The following is a 19,977-nucleotide window of genomic DNA, read 5'->3' as shown; positions in this document are numbered from 1 at the left end:
GTTATAAGCGTAACCCATCAGAAGAGTGGCTCATCAAGACGTAACTCATCAGAAGATTGGCACATCAAGACGTAACTCATCAGAAGATTGGCACATCAAGACGTAACTCATCAGAAGATTGGCACATCAAGACGTAACTCATCAGAAGAGTGGCACATCAAGACGTAACTCATCAGAAGAATGGCACATCAAGACGTATCTCATCAGAAGAATGGCACATCAAAATAACTCATCAAATATAATTTCTCAACAAAGAAAGTTCTCATCTTGAAAAATAACTCTCGCCGACTCATTACTTTTAATTCTGCCTCTATGTTTATTTACGATGTGTGTGGTTGAATTGCAACAATAATCAAATGTTGCACACTAGAAGAGTGCTCATTAATTATTGCTCTAATGTTTAAGTGAGCTGCTTTTTTAAGCTGAAAAACGTGATTGTGAGTCAGAAATTTTCTACTGTTCTGGATCAGTTCTGAAAGACCTCAGTAAAGTTGAGGACACGAAATTACTGTAATTTATCAGTGCAGTCATGCTGACAATTTCACTACCCTCACACCCCCAAGTAGATGACGAAATGACGTTTGCCTTTGCCAACACCTCGAGTGTTCTGTATGCCTCTTGTTCATGAGGTGACGTTTGCCAACACCTCGAGTGTTCTGTATGCCTCTTGTCATGAGGTGACGTTTGCCAACACATCGAGTGTTCTGTATGCCTCTTGTTCATGAGGTGACGTTTGCCAACACATCGAGTGTTCTGTATGCCTCTTGTTCATATCCGTTCAATTCGCTTGATGACCGCGGCAGAACTTGAAGTACTGACTGTAACCGGCCTGCAGCGAATATTACAGCTAAGGCTTTGATCATCAGTACTTCTTTTTGATGGTCAAGGCGTATATAAGAGCGCGGTCGTCCTGACGCCACCTCCTGATTAGCTATTGTCATGACAGTGGCAGTAAATATGCTAGGCGCATTGAGATGCAGTGGCCACCTATGCGTGACGCTGTTTTATGACAGCGCTGCTAACGATGGCTCTTCATTTCTTTGGGAAAGCGCGCACGAGCTTTGCTTCATGTCACCATATAGATGCGGCTGAAGTAAATCTAAGTGAATATTCTAAACCATCTCAAATCATAATATATACTCACAAAACTTGCCTCTCTGGCAGCAGCCAAATGTTGTTCTCGTAATTGAATACGGCCGCTCTCCTAGTTTCTTTATTGTGCGGTATTTTTCGTGTTTTTATTCTCAGCTATCATAAATTTACTCATGACTTCATCGTCTTTCTTGGCGCCCTTTGTGAGGCATCCTTGCGTGACCTTGCGGCCGATGGCCTTGCCGCAGTCCTTGGCTCTTCCTGCTACAGCTCCGCCCTCCTAGGCCGCCTCCTCAGCGGTCTTGTGCTGGCTCACCCCGCTGCACTTCTATCTTTTCTACTATCTTTCTCTGAAGAATATTAATGCAGCACAACAATTACAGATTCAATATTTTCAGCTCGTTCCTCGTTAGTGTGAGGTATTAGAAGTCAAACTTATTATTTTTTAACTGTTTCCTCTGTACCTTTGCATTGAATAAAGTTGAGGTGTAATTGAAGTTTTAATTTCGTAATTTTTTCTCCGCGCTGATCCTGCTCGGTGCGAGTTACTCCTGCAGGTTCGCCCTCTCATCCGCTTCGAGTTGCAGCATCCCATGGCTCGTCAGGTTATAAATGCAAACCTGGTAACATTGTACTGCCATATATGGACCGTTTCTGGGATCGCTTACTACATCGCGTGCAATCGTTTGCTGATACATGAGTTTTTAGCTATAATTGTACCGGGTCAATTGGAGATTTTGCTCTGAAAATTCTAAAATTGTGCCCTGAAAGAAGATGCACGTTGAGCATAGACGCTATGCGCGTTGAGCATAGACGCTATGCGCGTTGAGCATAGACGCTAACGTGTCTAAATGACTAAAAAAAATGTTTGTACCAGCCCAAAGATGTTCGTACGCCATTTTCGCCTAATATTGATAAAATTTTCGCTCGGAAGCCGTTTTGCTGCTAAATAAAGTTTCGAGGTTGGGAGAATGCCATATGGAGTGATGTTCGAGCTGAATAGTAGCGAGACCAAGAAAAATTGGCATCGCTCTTTAAATTCAGTGAAATGTTGTTTCCAATTCCTAAATTAAAGAGCTTTCTATATCATTTTATGATGTAGACATGGGCCATAATTAAAACCGAATGACACCGTTTCTCTGTACTTGCATTACAGTACACACCTCCTCGAGCGCTGATTATAAAATTATTTTTTAGTGTTGCCGGCGTCTGAAAGACCGTACGACTCGACTTTACGAGGTCACTGTGAGCTCACCGACTCATAACTTTTCAAACATTTTATTGCCTCACTGTCTAATAACAACAAATGAATGTTGGCGACTACGAGTGAATAACCACTTTGACCATCCATATAGTTTTGGTTCTGTCTTCGCTTGTGATCTGAGCATTGAGGCTCGAAGTCTCAATCCGAGGCTTTCCTCCGCTCCGACTTTCCTCTGCACAATAAGAATTCAGCATTTGCCTGCCGTAAACTTTAAACTACAATCACAAATATAAAATAAATGAAATGCTTCCAATTTAAGTATTGCTGCCTCGTAAGGTTTTGTTAATAGTTTCTACACACTTTCTATCCCATTGTGTATGCAATGCTTCACCTATGTTTTGAGAAGGATGGCTTTGCCGTTTCAATGCAGTAAATAACCGTTTGCGGTCACAGGACAGGAAGCGTCTCATCAATGTTCGTGATGTTTTTTTTTTCACTAACCTCGAGTTCAGCGTTCGTGGTTTGTGGCCAAGATGGCTTACAAATTACTGGTGAAATTTTGATTAGTTCTGTGTTACCGAAAACGTTTGGCATTAATCTTGATGATACGCATGTCAAGGATGTTGAGGTACAATTCCCAAGCATCGGGCAATTTTCGTTTGCCTAAGTAGTCATTAGGAAAGGGAATCGTGAGTGGATATGTTAATGAGTCGTTAACCCCTTCGCAATTCGGCTGCTTCGTAGATCGTAGATGTTCACATTATGTAGAAAATCTCTTATACACTTAATAAGGTCTAAAATGTAACCGGTGCCAAATTGACGCCGAGTTGAAACGTAACTTATTAATTTTTCGTGCATTGGTAAGTTGCAGATCCTGTTCAGCAAGGTTACGACGATAAAAGGATGACTTTCAATTTAAATTACGTTTTTTTACTGCACAGCAAGTTCACTTCCATTCTTTGCACCTTTTCCTAAGGCGAAATATTGAAAATTTCCTCATAATCTTGTTTCTACTCCATTATTTATCTAGTAGCTTGCGCTTGGTTTGAGAAAATATCTTCAAACTGGCGCGCTACTTGCTCTGATTGTTTCGTGTCATTTTCATGATTTGAATGAGATGTCCTATTGGGCTACTTAACACCAATTTTTAATGCAATAGCTTTAATTTTATTCTATCTTTTACACAGCTTACATCGATTAAATCGTGACCTATCGAAGAGGCACTAAAAATGCTTGTACTCTTATTTCCCGGTAACGAGCAAAACCTTGTCACATTAAAATGTTATCTGAAAATTAGTTGAGAATTCTCGCCCCAAAAACGATTTATTTAATTTTTTTAATGAGTAAAATGGTCGGACGGTAAATTCATTTCTATTATGTCTTAATTAATACAGGTTCTGGAGCGTGTTGTCGCGACTGAGACGTCATGGTTCAGGAAGGAATTGAAACGAGATGCAAGATTGGCTTTAGACTTCAGTAGAATGAGAGGCATACAATTTAACGTTACAACGTTGCATGCAGTATATATTTAAGAACGTCGGAATATTGAAGCTAGTTATTTACGTACGGACCTTTCGCATATTCATACAATGTGAATGTTATTAAGAATTCTGTTCCATTCCTTCTACATGCAGCCTACGTCAATGTTCGCATTTCCTTGACTCTTGCATTACACTGCGATAGTTGAACTTACGAGTGCCTCAGCCACCGCTCTCTTAATTGCACAGGTTCTTACACATTCTTTGATTTAACTCACTACTTCAGTAAACTAATTAGTACTCTCATTTTCTCGACTCTTCAATGGGCAGCTCCAGGTTATTTGTTATAAACTGTAACCTACTGTCAGGTCGTCTTGTAATTTGTCAGTTTTTTGTCAGTTGGCTTTCGTCCAAACGTAACCGGGCGTCATCATGGTAGGACAGCTATTTTTCTCATATTTAGTGAAATTAAACTCTATGCATATTAGTTTTTAATTTTAGATAGTTTTATGTTTGGTTTTGCTACATATCAACGAATTATTATTTCGCAAAAGGTACCACAAAAAAAGAAAACTCCGCTTAATGCAATCACTTTTGAGAAGAGAAATTACATCTACTTCTAACTATTAAATATTCAAAAGATTTTGATTATTTTAAGAAATAAACATCAGCTCACAATGTCAAGTTTATATTATTTTATTATGAAGAAAAAAAAATCGCCATGCCCAGGAAACGAGGATAACCAGAGTTTAAGGTTTCAGTAAATGTAATAAAGGATTATCGGTATATTTTTATCGACGAAATATACGTTAGAGATATTCAATTGATTGGCGGAAATGCCAGAGAGCCTTTTAGTCCCTCAATAAAACTCGAAAATATGTTGAATTACGCAAGATGAATTTACGGTTCGATAAGATATTCAGGGAAAGGAATGAAGTGAAATAACTCCACTGCCGCCTGCTGCGACTCGCTGTGGCACCGACCACTACTTTTTTACTGAATTCGCAATAACTTCTTGCAACTATCGGTTAGCCGACAACCCGGCGCTGGCGGTTCGATATGTAAGCCCGCGAACCGACATGAATCGGCTGCGAATGAGTTTCGGGGGCGTTGGCGTGCTCTATACCGTTGTTTGCTTCATATTTTTTTATTGTTTTCAAATAAACCCTGCATTTTTGACTCAATAACCTACGCCGTCGAATTAGCTTTTTGTTCATTGTAGCGTATCTCAGTTTTCAGGCCAAGGCGTGTTGCTGATTTTGTTTCATCGTTTGTTTTTGACTTTTTAGCTTGACAAGCTTTTTTGCAATTGTGTAATTTAATGCGAGGAAAGGCATACGAATCCACCGAACGAACGAGTTATTTTCCTGACATAATAGATTCAACTCTCATTTTGCCACAGACTCTCTATTGTTATTGTGGTGCGGAAAAAGTAGTTATATTCTCAATCCAGTTGCTTTATTATTTATGTGAATGCATGACAAATTCATCTCACTTCAGCGCCATTCCCTTAAAAATTTTTCCTGTTTCTATAGCCGATACAACAAAATTATTGATTGGGAATTTTTAATAAGAATGAATATTTAATTTCTTATATCTTCTTGCGACTTTAGTCAAGTTGTAGGCCCACTTTCGCTGTGGCGTCAGTTTATTCACTAATCAGTGCCTCTCAAACAGCGACTGTGAACTTATGTTGAGTTGTTGCAGACACACGATTGGGCCAGGGCTACCGTTCAGCAGCTCAGGAGTTGGCCCTCCTGCTCTCCCAAGAAATGTTCGGACGTCTGGCTGAACGGGTCGCTGCAGTCATGCCTCATAGCATCAACTCAAACCTAAACATAACTTCTCAAGACACTTCCCTCGGTCCAGATGTGTCCTGTTCTTCACCCATAATGCCAGAGTCCGTGAAGAGGACTAGTTTACCGGGGAACAGTCCCTCGGAACCAACATCTCGTCGCATCAGTTCAAGTTCGGATCAGAGCTTCGGCCTTCGCTCCTCTCGTAATCGCACGGCGTCTTCTTGCGAGCCCCGTGACACGCGAGTGCCCCAGAACCCACCAGCCCCGGCGAGTGATCCTTTTGACGTGGCGGGCATGACTTGGTTGTTGGATGAAGCCGAAGAGCCGCCTGCGCTGCCTCAACAGATGCCGCGTTTACTACTGCCCGCTGCAGCTCATCTCGTGCCAGCACTCAAGGTATCAGTGTTGGAATTATTCTAAAGCGGTTTCAAATAATATTAACACTTATCAGAAAGTATTCCAGATATCAGTGTTTTCTTGTCATTCTTGTCCAAGAATTTATAAGATTCCTCACGTCGTTTGTTCACTAAGCTCGAGCTAACTACACGGAAACGTACCTACTAATTATTATTTTTCAACAGACTGTTTAGCTTCTTGATGGTCGTTGTAGAGCTGATTTTGTCTTTCCCTCGGATCTAAACATTTCTAAACGTTTTGAAATCATTATGCATTAAATTACTCTTTCAATGGGTAAGGTACATTTTAGGTAGTTTCTATTTGTTAATACATCCGACCAGTAGGGTGAAGGGAAACTATCACTTTTCCTTACATTTAGAAGCTGATTATGAGTATGTGGCGCAGAAATAAAAAATCAGGCGTGTTGTCCTACAATCGGGGGCTATACTTTCAAAATTCGCTAAGTGAACGTAAGTACTTACGCTCTATTTTCATGTCTATGATTGGAGGATTTTGCTTGAAAGGCCGTCAATGATTGGCTGATGAACTTACGATCTCTTGAGTTATTTTGAAAGTATGGGCCCAGGTTATTTTTATTCTTTAACTGAGCTTTGGAGATGATGTTGATGGTGGTGATGCTTCCTGTGTCCAGGTGTGGTGCGACTGGTTACTCTACAACAGCCCTTTGTGGCATCCCCCTCCAAGCAACGCCGACTACAGTTCTCAGTGAGTCAATTGTCCGTTATCGTTTCTTTTCTGTTCTCTCGTCTAAAATTAGGTGATAAATATTTTCAATTTTCTAGTTTGTGCTGACGTACTTTCCGACAGCTAGCGAAACGCGATCTATCAGCCACGTCAAGGCTTCATTTTCTGTTTGTCGTGCAATTTTGTACGAGGATAATCCACTACCCTCAGAAGGTCATAAAATAAAGGACTCTCATGCTCGCATATTTTGGCATGGTTTTCATGTGTTCAACTCTTATCCCTAACAGATGGTTTGATAGCTGGTCATGTGTGGCGGAGTTAGCGACCGTCCTTCATGGTTTGAGTGAAGCAGATGTGGCCATCTACACAGACGAAGTGACAGCCGGAGGGCAAACCGACAAGTTTGTCCCCATTACGCTGGAAGAAGATAAATTCTTAAGAGGCTACGACCCGCTGCTTGCCTCACAGAAACTTCCTTGCATGCTCACCGACGACCCTGCTGCACTTGTGAGTCTTATTGTGTTCGCATGTTGCAGGTTAGGCCTTATCCCTAGCGCAGCTGAAACAAGGGACAAATCTTGTATCCCTATAGCGCTGCGGGCTGAACCGCAGGGGAAATTTTGTTCGATGGCCCGAATGTCGTATATCATACCTTATCACTGTTGCAGTAGGTGGAAGACCTGTTCGAGAATTTATTCAAATCTTCTGACGCATGAACAGTCTTCCAGATAATGTATTCTCTTCGGATTCTCATGACTGTCCATGGCCATCCGTTGAGCTTTTTTCCGAATGCGCCATATTTGCCCTAGGTTGGTCTTTGTATTATTGGTCACTATGTGAGATCCGTACATATAATAAGTTCTCAACTGTCATCTTAATTTGCGGGAACCATCATACGACTTACCCATGATAAGTTGATTACCTAACGTTTGAGCGCTTCCAGTACCGCGTGAACGAATGAGCTCTCGTCGAGCAAAACTAATCGGCTTAAATTTTGGATGCCTCAACTATTTAAATTTTGATAAATTCTGTCCTACAGGATCTTTCAAGTAAGTCGGAATATTTGTCGAGATAGATAAAAAGAGAAAAAGCTAGATCGTTTTTTAAATTTTAAAAACCCTCGCCAAGCTTTCCGTTGTCGCGTTCAATCTAGATGTGGAAGTGTGACAAAGGCGTCTTCTGACTTTAGTTTTGATTTGTTTGGAGTTCCATGCAATTTGCTATCGTGGTGACATTGTTCCTGAGCTTCCCATGACAGAGCCCGTGGAATCTGACTGCCAGTCTCATTTGTTGAGCCGAGTTGTATATATTCATAAATCCCTTCACTTCCATTTGGCAGCTACCCTGACAAAGGTTCAGTCTGAACAAGAACATGGCGATGATATATTTTTGAGTTAAGAAATGTATGCTGATAGACTCTTTCCCCATTGTTGAAAATATTGTCCTCCGGTGCGCACTACCTTCGAATCGCTAGGAAACAAAAGAGCCCTTATAACGCTACCAATAATGACATTACTATAAGTTCTGGTCGTATTATTATTACTATAATAATACGACCAGACAATAATAATAATACTTATAATAATAATAATATAAACCAGATGATAATAATAGTACGTATATAGTAATACGTATTACTATAAGTGTTGGTCGCCGTTCGCCGCAGAGCCGTGCAGGCGACTGGGTGCGGCTGCAGCAGCTGCAGACGGTGCTGGGCAAGTTCATGTGTGGCCTGGAGCCTCCTGTGCTCAGGCTGCAGAAAACTGCACAAGGAGACGTGTTCCTCCCTGCGGTCTCTTCCCCTTGTCCTTCCCCGGACATTCGCGCTCCCTCAACCCTCGTGAGTATTATTATTATTATCTTATAATTATCGCATGGAACATCATTTTGACGAATAAATCAAATTCTATATTAAGTCTAGTTTCGTTGAATGACATAGTAACCAGTTTTTTGGTAGTTATCTTTAGCAGGAATAATAGGAATAAATATTGCACCTTGCATTTCGAAGTCTTGCCTTTTCTGGTCAGGTTCTTAGTTGAGATTATATTGATATTTGATTCATTCACCACTCCTCTGAAAAGCATTAAAAAAACATGATAATTACTATGACTTTAGAAGGATCTAAATCAGGTTAATATTACTTTAATTGCAAATAATCAATGAGGGATTTCCACCATTCTTCAAATTTACGATAGAAATATGATATGTGGCCGCTTGTTGGCTTCTAATTTGCCGCCGGAAAGAGACCCAAAAAATTTCAATTCATGCGCCATCATAAAGATTTGTTACTTTGCTAGACTTCACAAAAATTCGTCTATCACTGAACTTTATTAGTGTTACTTTCCTGTTGTACAATTATTTGTTGCCAGGTAAGAATTGTACGTTCAATCTGGAATTAGAAAATTTTATATTTACGCGTGATCGAATGTTTGAATTCGAATGTTTTGTAGTTGACCGCGTGGACAATTTCACCCGTCGTGGTTTTGACAAAATAGGAACACCGCTTTAGTATGTTGAATCACCTTGCAAAGGTTGACAGTTTTATCGACTCGTAAACAGCGGAGTGTTTGATATTCGTCTTTACCGCACAAATATGGACCACCGACTGCTGAGACTTTCTTACGTGCAGCTACAGCATTCCCTCGCTGTTGCACCTCCTTTCCGACGACTTCTGATAATGGACCAGATTATAATCAGGCGACAACCATATCGTAAAGCGGACGTAGATCCGCTAATTCAAGTCTGTCAAAGAAGAGCTTGGGGGGCTACTCTGAGCCAGAGGCTAGCTGGAGCCAAAAATTTTATAGGGGACTTTCATGCGTTCAGCTCCGGGATTCTCTCGCCAATACGCTTCTTCTCAAGCGACTGCTGAGACTTTCTTGTGTGTAACTGTCGCATTCCCTTGCATTTCGCCTAGTATGCAGCGAATGCTTACTATCGAACTATTTCAGCATCAGTGTGTCCCTATTTCAAGTTTTCTAAGTCCTTATGCGCGGCTTTGACTTTCCTAATAACACCAGTGCAAGCATTTTACGTAGATCGTCGCGCTAATCCTGTGTTTGATATTATTATAATTAGATAATCAAAGATTCCTATCCCATAAGATTCTTATGAATTGACATGAAAAACGGTGAAAGTATAACCCGTTGTTGCTACGAACGGGACGACGAAATTTGGTGCCGGCATTGTCGCCTTGACAAGGCGTGGAGGCTTTGCTGCCCTAACTGAAGGTGTGAAAGCGTTGCTCAAGAGGTTTAAAAACGTAAACTGTAGTGGCTTTGAATGACTTCAAACTTGTATAACTTTTAATAAAAAGCCCTGCAATATTCCTATTCCAGGATTCGCGCGTTCCTCCTGAGAACGACATCGTGGAAGAGGACTCGAGCGACAGCGACGATGATGGAGAGGAGAACCTCGCTGCCGACGAAGGTGGCGCAGCGGGCGGCATGAGCGCTACACTGCGCGCGCTGTGGCAGCGCAAACGCCAGCTCGACAAACGCCGGCGCCGCGCAGAGAGAGAAAAGGTAGGCGGGTGACTTCTGCTGTGTTTATGGATGTTGTAAATGAGGAGTGGGTGGAAGGCCGCACTGTTGCGTGGCTGTGGTAGTCGCAAATTCCCTCTGATCGCTCTTCATCGATAATTAATAAGTGGGAATTTTTTATCGACTTCGCAGTCAGAAGGAGAATTCTATAAAACCTTAATTAAGGGCTTGTTGAGAATTCAGAAGCAAATAAAACGCAAAATATATTCAGCATATCATCATTGAAAACGTTTCGGAGACCAGCTCCATTACCTATCAGTTTCAGAATTGAGAGAATCCAAGTACAACCAGTCGATAAAACCCGAATTTGCAGGAAAGAGATCAAAACGTAAGAAACGAAAACCCGATAACGGAAAATAAACACCCATCGATGAACAGTTTCAAGAGGATAAGAATATTTAAGTTATTAATGCAAGGTTTCCGTCTAAAAATGTGCAGTTATTTCAAAATCCTTGAAAACGAACAACTGAAACAGGAACCAAGTATTTCGCAATCGCTCTTCGACCCAGTCACGTCGAACTGTTTAGCGTGAAGGCGAACAGCATGCAGAGGCCAGACGAGTTGGCGAGCGGCAACCCACATAGCAAGACAGCCTCTGTCGCTGTATTCGACAACTCGGATGTAGAATTTACGTAACATTCAGACGTAGCTGATGCGCACTGCACCAGCATTATTCATAAATCTAGTAGAACATCATCCGGGCATCAAAAACGTCATTATACTGAAGAATAAATCAATCAATTATTATTATCAATCAATTTTTCACCAGTAAAAGTCAGCATATTAAAAATCGTTCAGAAATAAATTCGTTAATTCTCTGAACATTGTTCAGACGTGCTACCATAGTAGAATTAAGTTCAAAGAATAGGTTTCCCTACTGTTAACCCCAATAACAGATTCAGAATATCGATTACACACAAACCGTTTAAGCTGTATTTTCATACCTTCATGTTTTGTCAACCAGCTGATAGCACACGAGCTTCTTTAGCTTTTTTCTTTTATTTTGTTCGTATTTGAATGGTCTTCATACCTTAATACACCGCGGCTATAAAATTTATTTCACCTCCCATGATATTCATTCTGAATTCGAAATCATTCTTAATATTTATTGTACAGTAAATTATAGTTCCATGGCGCCTGAGAATATCAGTTGAATGGGTTTCTTTAGAACCTTGTTTCTAGTAAAATAAAATTTTTTTTGGAGGGTCTAATAGATATTCTAAATCTTTTATTGAGGTTAATCGTAGGAAATTTTTTATTGTAGTTTGTGCAACTCAGGTAGTTCGTATGAAACTATGTGCAGAAAATTTAACATCTAATTTTTAAAATAATTTCCGAATGTTTATGTTAGTTTACTGGTAATTATTTCCAAATTGGTCCCCTCTTCAGGTAAAGGGTGTTTATTCCTGCCAGATGAGGTCTTCCCTGATATTTGAATACAGTTGTGCGCTGTGCGCATCAGCGTACGTCAGAATGATGTCGTGTGATTTTTACATCCGACTAGTCGAACACTGCGGCAGGAGTTATCGTTCTGATCTGCTGCTTGTCTAACCGCCTCTCTGCTATGTCCCTTTACGCTTAACGGTGCGACGTGACTGTCGGAGATCGATTTCGATATACTTGCTTCCTCTCGAAAATTCGGCTAGTCGGGATTTGAGGATTTTGGAATCACTGCATATTCTAAGACTTTGCCTTATTAACGCTTAAAATTTTTAGCCTATTTGAATTCATGGGTCGATATGTTTTTATGTTTCGTTGTTATTTTTTCTTCTTTAAAGTTTAATTTTCTTCTGTGTAATTTTGGATTTTCTCTGCTAATTGTACATAATTGTATTGTCGAACGTGTAATTGTAATGTTTTTAACTGATGATGGAGCTGGTATCCGGAACGTTTTCTACGAATAAATGGTGATTTTACATAGCGTTTCTTTGATCTCAATTCTTTGTGATAATTCTAATGATATATGTAATGCTGGAAGTAAAGCCTAATTTGTCCGGCAAAAGTGGGGAAACGTGTTTATAATTTTCATAATTAATAGTTATAAACATATCTTGTGAGAGCTTATATGTATTTAAGAGAGCGGCATCCATGCCCACGGCTACTTGAATGTGTAAGTTGTATGTGTATGAATGGTCACAACAAAATGCAGCTATGAATTGAGAAGTTATAGGTCCTATACATACTAATGTTAGTTAAAATTTCTGTAGTAACCATTACGATCAAAATCGCTGTTTTGTAACTAACTGGTGAAAAAGCGTTTTTTTTTTTTTGTTTGTTGTAGCAGCGATCAATGCGTGGTGTTGGTGTGGAGTTGGAGGTGCGGCCTCGCTATGTGATGCCCGACACGAACTGCTTCATCACACACCTACCGTACCTCACAGAGCTCGTCACCCCGCCATCTCCCTACACTCTTCTCGTGCCTCTCGTTGGTGAGCTTTTCTTCTCATAAATTCTACAATTTAAGAAAATTCCATCGTGGATTAGTCCAGTTTTTATACCAACAGTATGCATCTTACTCGACTAACACTTCAAGGTTACATGTCAGATGCTGCAAGTCGTTTCAGTTTAATGAGGAATGAAAATTACTGTGATCGGAGTGATGCTCTATGGAATGTATTTGTTAACATTTTGAAGTGAGTCTACTAACTTATTTTTATTCTCGCATGCACTCGAATTGATAAATGCCGTTGCGTGCTCAGTATAAAACTTTTAAAAAATAAAACCATTGTTCACTGCATTGGATAACTCGTATCCGTGTCTCGCTGCTATTGTTACTGTGATGCCTCACGCCGTCCAGTGGTGAGGGAGCTGGAGGGCTTGTCTCGCTGTTGTCTTGAACTCTCTTGTTGCCACGCGCCGTCCAGTGGTGAGGGAGCTGGAGGGCTTGTCTCGCTGTTGTCTTGAACTCTCTTGTTGCCCCACGCCGTCCAGTGGTGAGCGAGCTGGAGGGCTTGTCTCGCTGTTGTCTTGAACTCTCTTGTTGCCACGCGCCGTCCAGTGGTGAGCGAGCTGGAGGGCTTGTCTCGCTGTTGTCTTGAACTCTCTTGTTGCCCCACGCCGTCCAGTGGTGAGCGAGCTGGAGGGCTTGCCTCGCTGTTGTCTTGAACTCTCTTGTTGCCCCACGCCGTCCAGTGGTGAGCGAGCTGGAGGGCTTGTCGCGCGGTGCGGACGACACGGCGGAGGCAGGCGAGGTTGTGGACGGAGCGTCGCGCGCGCAGTGGGCTCGGCAGGCGCGGGAGTTTGTGCGCTCCAAGCGCCACAACATCCGAGCCGTCACCACGCAGGGCAACATCCTCACGTCCTCTGATTTCCAGGAGGCCATAGTAGACGTAAGAATACTCCCATGTCCTGCTCATTATAAATATTCCTGCAGTAAACTATGAATTTATTGTCGAGTTTTCGTTGCTTTTGTGGATCTGTTTTAGCTGGATTTGTGGATTTCTTAGCTCCTAGGGTGCTAAGCATTCCTGCTAACAGTCCTGTGATTTTTTGTCTCTTTTTACGATATTTCTCATGATCATTTTATTGGTTACCTTTTAAAATTTAATAAGTCAACCATAATTATACAATTGTGATAATTTCTAAAAGCAACGAATAATTTTTATTTTGTTTTCAAATTATTCGTATATTTGCCAAAATTCATCCCTTTGACCGGGCTATTTCTGGAATTGAATTATTCTGAAATTGAATTGTGATGGAATTACAAAACTGGTTTTCGAAATATTTCCGCATCTCTATACTGATCTAGTCTTAATTTTCTGTGACTTTCTCCCTCAGGAAATGACAAATGACGACAAAATTCTCTCATCATGTCAGCATTTCTGCGTCGTAGACCAGTCTCGGACAGCGACCTCAGGTGAGACTTCCTGTACAATCATGCAGTAACGCTTGCTTCGCCTTAGCTCGGCTAAGTTGACTCTCAGGTAATCCGCAAGCTCCTTAGTTACTTACTAGTACTGCACAAATAGGCCCGAATCAGTGGCCATCGGAAGTGTGTCATTTTAATACTGCCAATCGAGTCGGCTAAGGTGACTCTCAGGTAATCCGCAAGCTCCCTAGCTATAACTGCACTAATAGGCCTGCTGTATAAATAGTGGCCACCCGAACTGTGCCATTTTAATACTGCTAATCGAGTAACTCCTCGAAAAATGGCGTGAAAACCCAGCTTTTACGACGTCTTATCGGCTGACCTATACCATTAAATAACACAAATACTGTATTTTGGCAAGAAACAGAATGTCCACTCGGCAGCACGAGAACAGATCGCATGAGCCGTGAGCGGCTCGTAGTCAAAACGGGCTGCGTTGTCTGACATGAGCTCATTAACTTCGTATTTAACTGGAGCTCGCAATACCTGCCCAACGGAGACTTGTAAACCCATATTTTATTTGCTCTTCATAAGTATTGAGTTTTCTCGGTTTTGTCTGTTTCGGTTCTCTGTCATGAAAATATCATTCGCGATAATTATCTTTTCACATATAGGCATGCTCCTTATAGGCATGCTCCTTTACTACCAAAAGCTGAATTTAGTATTTACGAATTAGAATTAACAATTGGAACGTTGCAATTCAATATGAAGCGTAATCTCGCTGTCGTTCCTAAGCAACGTACCAGCGGTGCATTCGAAACGTTCATTTTTCTTAAATTAGGGTAATTACGTATAACGATCTTGTCACTGTCTGCCTACTCTTTAATACAATTGTAAAACATTTATCGTCAAAGGTGTCCTCCATACGTGCATGAAGCTAAATTCTTCTGATACAATGTTACAAACCAAGTCTTCGTTCAGAAAACGTTGCCTACGTTGATCAAACACGTTTATTTCCTACAACTATGCAAAATCCAGAGCACGCGACTGACGGACGCCGGTGCTGTCTTGTTCGCTGGGGCGAAAATTTGAGAACGGGTTCAGCTGTTATCCTAATTATAGCTTTACCTCTATAATTTCACATTTATGAACCGTGTTGCTATTTTTTGCTACGGGTAATATATGGTAGGGTGTTATTTGTAGAGTTTTATTGGTTGCGCGACGCTATGGAGCGAGAATTGTGTTTTATTTTCGCTGGGTGATTCTTGCTGAATAATATCATACGAGTGATACTAATACAATGATCCGTGTCTAAGAAATGAGTGTTGATTATTCAGGCTTTAGTGAAACTAGTGAAGGAATATCAAAAAATCCATCTCATTTGAGTCCTGAGAGTCGGGTAATTTTGATGAGACTGGTGCAGGGTTACCCTCGCTAGCGATCGCATTATCTTCGCTGGAAGTTAACAATTTCATTACTGAGAACTGAAACTATTTAAAGAGCCTTTATCACCATGGCACATTTTTCCTCTTCGATAACAATCAAATATGCACGCCAGAACGGACCGAAAATTACTCTTTTATGAAAATTCATTAACTAAGTTTCTTTCCTTAAACACGTCTTAAATGAATTCATTTCGAAAGAATTTCCGATTAAATCCTATTGCAAGTTTATTTTTATTTGCCATTTTTACTGTGAAATATTGTAATTTTAAGTGTTAGCCTGGATTATTGAGATGTTAATTTTGAAAAAGTACTTCCTGTTACTTTATGAGAAAGTACTTCCTCTTACTTTATGAGTTGATATTCGAAGAATAACACAAATCAAATTTAGGATAGTCGAGCCTCTTGCGCACCAGTGTATTACAGCGATGCGCGAGCGACGACCTCTGGTTGTACGGCGGGTGTTATGGACATGAATAACGGTAACATCTAAACATGAACGACGGTATCATCTCCGTCGCAAACAAAATGTGTAATGTAGATAACTATTTTGAAAGTGGAATAAAGTGCGAAAAAGAAACCTACAGTCACATCCGTGCGTCGGCAACCTCCGTCAAGCGTAGGTCTAAGGGTCGTCACTCTGTAATATGCTGATGCCTATGAGGCTTAAAGAACGTCTATGTTCCCCCCGGTATACTTCAGTATCAATCGATTTGTCAAATCTTGTTCATCAATATAAGTAAATAATGGATATAGTTTCGAGAGCATTAACTCTGGTTTACTTTCGATAATTAAACACTGAAATCGTAATTACACTAAAAATCAAATTTTTTCAATTTTCAATGACTTTGCGGAAATTCGGGAAATTATTTGATTGCAAAATATTTGACAGAGATTCATTTGGAAGCAGTCGGAAAAGATTGTATTCGGATAGCTAGTTTTCACAAAAGTGTTTTCATTCATACCTAGTCTGCACTAGAGACCAATAATATACCCATGGATAAACCAATGTTATGCCTTTTAATTAGTCAGCTGTTAGAGTATTTAGGCTTGACAGGGCCTTAATTTAAATTAAAATTAAAAAAGGTCATTAAATGTTATTATAGTTTTTGTTGTCATTGCAGATGCTGTAGTGCACGTGCGATGCGAGGCCGTCCTGCTGACGGCAGATCGCAACCTCTCGATCAAAGCGTACGCCTCGAACGTGCCAGTGTGCACCGTGCCGCACTTCAAGCGCTGGGCCGAAGAGGCCTCCAAGAACATCAAGACCCGCCCCAGTGCCAGCAACCGCTGGGGCGATGGTGGAAGAGGACGTGGCGGCGGCGGTGGTGGAAGAGGACGTGGCGGCGGTGGTGGCTCTGGAGGAGGTTTCGGTGGCAGCGCTTCCAGAGGTAGAGGAGGATATGGTCATGGCAACTTCTCAGAAGGTCGAGGAGGGAGCGGTCGTGGCTACTCGGGTGGAGAAAGACGTGGAAGTAGAGGAAGAGGCGGTGGTGGAAGCTACCGTGGAGGTAGAAGGGCTTGCGATCGTGGCTCTAGTCTTAGCAGCGGATATGAAAATGATGGTAGTGATTGTTGCGGCGGTGGTACTGATAATTGCTGTGGTGAGGGAGAAGCCATTGGGGATTGTGCTCTTCGTTGCAATGGATATGCAAGTGTCAATGGTAATGTTCGAAGGTTCAGAATAATTGGATCAAGTTGCGGTGACTCGCCCCCAGGAGAGGAACGAAACTTCATACATCTAAACAGGAAAATTTATCCTCAGGGTGGCGTTAGTACTACTAAAGAAAGGGAAGGAGTACGCGGACGCCGAGAACCTGAGGATGTGAGCTGCTGTCAAAATCTCTGTAACTCTGACGAGTCGATCACGTCCTTGGCGACTGCAGTGAAGACGAGGCTGCCACCAGCTGTGTCGGTTCAAGCAACAAGCCCGTATTTAAAAGCCAATGTACAGAAATTGTTTTCGGTTTTGTTCAATGGCGTTAAAATTACAGAAACAATTCCAGATATTCCGCCGCGGAACGTGACTGCCATACCTGAAAAATACAACTTGTCACTAGGATTTAATCCCCGTCATGGCTGGAGCGAGGATATCGAACTTTTTTGTAATAGATGGATGTGGAGCGAGTCCAAAGCTTTATCCAGAATATCTCGCTGCCCTGTACTGCACTATGGTAAAATACTAAATTATGTGGACTTGTTGAGCGTTTTAGGAGCGTTCTGTATTTTGCAGGAGCTTGGAGTTGTTTATTTGGTAATGTCCATGAATTTAGTCTTAGAACTAACTGCCTTCACAAGACAAATGTTTTCTCTTTAGTTTTTCATTTTCAGGCCTCTAACCGATTTATTCGTTGAATCAACAGAAAAAGATAGCATCAACGTTCAGGCCTACCGAGTGTTTAGTATCAACGTTATTGTTGGCATAAACATGTTAGTGGATCCGACACGTGTTCAAATTTTCATTCTAGATTGTGTGACTCTGTTTCATTCTAGATTGTGCACTCATCAATAGTATCCAACAATGACGAGTGGATTGTAGTGATACCAATTCTGCTTATTGTAATTTGTTTGCTCCAATGCTGCTAAAATGCCTGTGCGAGTATACGAGTATCCTCGTATTAGTACAAAGTACGAGACCGAGGACGAAATCGACTCTAGTTATTGAACCAGTCGATGATCATTTGCAAGTGTATATTTGGTTTTCATTTAGTCGGTATTATATGCCTGAGAGCTGCGTCTTACTTATTTTAGTTCGTAAAAACCGGATTGTTTTTTGTGTTTATTTCATCCATTTTCATGTAAATGCAGAAAATTGCATTGCGCTCTGATGTTGTTCATTCAAAATAATTACGACAGGAAATTTATGTGTTTTTTCTCAATACCAGCCAAGCTGGTTGCCGCCTTACGACGCTGATTGACTCGTACCAGACAAAATTGTCAGCCCTACTCTCGATGCTTGGCATGCGACCATGTACACTGCAACTTGTATACGATATCCTGTAGCTCTTTACAGTGAACGAGTGCGACGAAACCGCCCTCTCTGTTCCTGAAGGTGTTCTCTAAGCAGCTTTTGTGCCTATTTCCAACTTTGCTGATTTTATTGTACCTATGAAATGTTAATTGTTGGCAAGAACATAATTTCATAACTGATAACTTCCTTGCCGCTAAATTAAATTAAATTTTTGTTCAAATTAACCGGTAATGTATAATTGAAACAAGTCAAAACTTGACTTAAAATCTTTCTCATGTCGCTTAAAATCAAGTAGGAATTAAGTAAAGTTCACATTACTCTCATTAAGCAGATGTTGATGGCATCCATGCCAGGCAGTGGAGTTGGAGGCGATGGTTGTTTGCTGACCTCACGTAAATCATGTCAGTTATTTACGCAGCAATGTCGAGGTCCGGCGTCGCGAGTTGCGCTAAATTCTTGCATTCCTAGTGCGTAATTATAGTACGGCGATGCTTTTTTATAGTACGGCGATGTATAGTACTACTTTTCGGTCTTGGCAATACGTCAGTATCAGTACAATCGTCACTGGTGAATTAAATCGCGAATTCATAGTTAAATGAACTACTCAACGGATTTATATTTTGGTATTACTAACAGTGAATAATTCTTACGACTGTTCCAGTATGATAGCCTAACGCGCTTAGAAAGTTCGTTGCTGTATTCTTGTATGAAATCTTGATCAATACACGAGAAAAAACGCGACAGTTTATTATTTTTCCACCCATGCTGCTTAGGTTGTTATCAAATAGTTTCGATTAACTGGAAAACTTTGTTTTGATTTGGGTCGAAGCTTGGAACAAATTAGGGGCCATTTTATTGAACTAATTATGTCAAAAGTCCCCTATTTTGAAAGCCGAACAATTCCGATTTTCGAGCGATCACTGCACCACCAGCGAAACGGTTGTATGAATGTAGCGTGAGCTAAATCTGCACAACATTATTGTTATGATTCCTGCCTTCAACTTCGGTCATCATTTTGATTTAGCGTGTGCTGAATCTGAATAACATTTTTATTATGAGTCCTGCCTTCAACTTCGGTCATCATTTTAATGTAGCGTGAGCTGAATCTGAACAACATTTTTGTAATGATTCCTGCCTTCAACTTCGGTCATCATTTTGAAGAAATTCCTTTAAAACTTTTCGGTAAGTTCAACTTCCAATTTCAAGCTCAAAGTTCGAAGAGACTCGAGCAAGATCGAACAAATTACACTTGGTGGACAACACGAAAGTTTTGCCTGAAATGTTATGCCATCCAAATTACTAGAATAAAAGTATGTACTTCACGAGAGTGCAAGTGATGAGAAGATTCACAATTTCGGTCCAGTCTGGAAATGATGGCGAAATAAAATTAGAGGTCTGAAATGCCAAACCAGTTTGAGGCCACATATTAAGTACTTCAGGAAGAAACATAAAGCTCTGTCCATAACGTTTTTTGGGAAATCATCCTGGGCTTCATTCGCCGAATCTAGCCGAGGACTTGACGATGCTATAAATGCTCCTG

The 19,977-nt window shown here is 40.9% G+C and overlaps 1 protein-coding gene across 2 annotated transcripts in view; it reads left to right on the top strand.

The window, feature by feature from the left end:
• Window positions 1–19,169, top strand: part of LOC108666206 (telomerase-binding protein EST1A) — a 42,736-nt gene extending 23,567 nt beyond the window's left edge. The window contains exons 5-13 of one of the 2 annotated variants that reach the window (XM_047882743.1): window positions 5,482–5,969; window positions 6,622–6,695; window positions 6,962–7,181; window positions 8,341–8,514; window positions 10,013–10,198; window positions 12,501–12,645; window positions 13,349–13,545; window positions 13,994–14,072; window positions 16,591–19,169. In XM_047882743.1, the coding sequence (XP_047738699.1) occupies window positions 5,482–5,969; window positions 6,622–6,695; window positions 6,962–7,181; window positions 8,341–8,514; window positions 10,013–10,198; window positions 12,501–12,645; window positions 13,349–13,545; window positions 13,994–14,072; window positions 16,591–17,783 (2,756 nt within the window). In that variant the 3' untranslated portion in view covers window positions 17,784–19,169. Of the gene's footprint in view, window positions 1–5,481; window positions 5,970–6,621; window positions 6,696–6,961; window positions 7,182–8,340; window positions 8,515–10,012; window positions 10,199–12,497; window positions 12,646–13,348; window positions 13,546–13,993; window positions 14,073–16,590 lie in introns of both variants that reach the window. The other variant, XM_018153033.2, reaches the window with a different exon arrangement.
• The last annotated feature ends 808 nt before the right edge of the window (window positions 19,170–19,977 follow it).

Source organism: Hyalella azteca, unplaced genomic scaffold (assembly GCF_000764305.2).
Source record: "Hyalella azteca isolate HAZT.00-mixed unplaced genomic scaffold, Hazt_2.0.2 contig11229, whole genome shotgun sequence".
Lineage (NCBI taxonomy): Eukaryota > Metazoa > Arthropoda > Malacostraca > Amphipoda > Hyalellidae > Hyalella > Hyalella azteca.
This window is presented reverse-complemented; position numbering and strand designations above follow the sequence as displayed.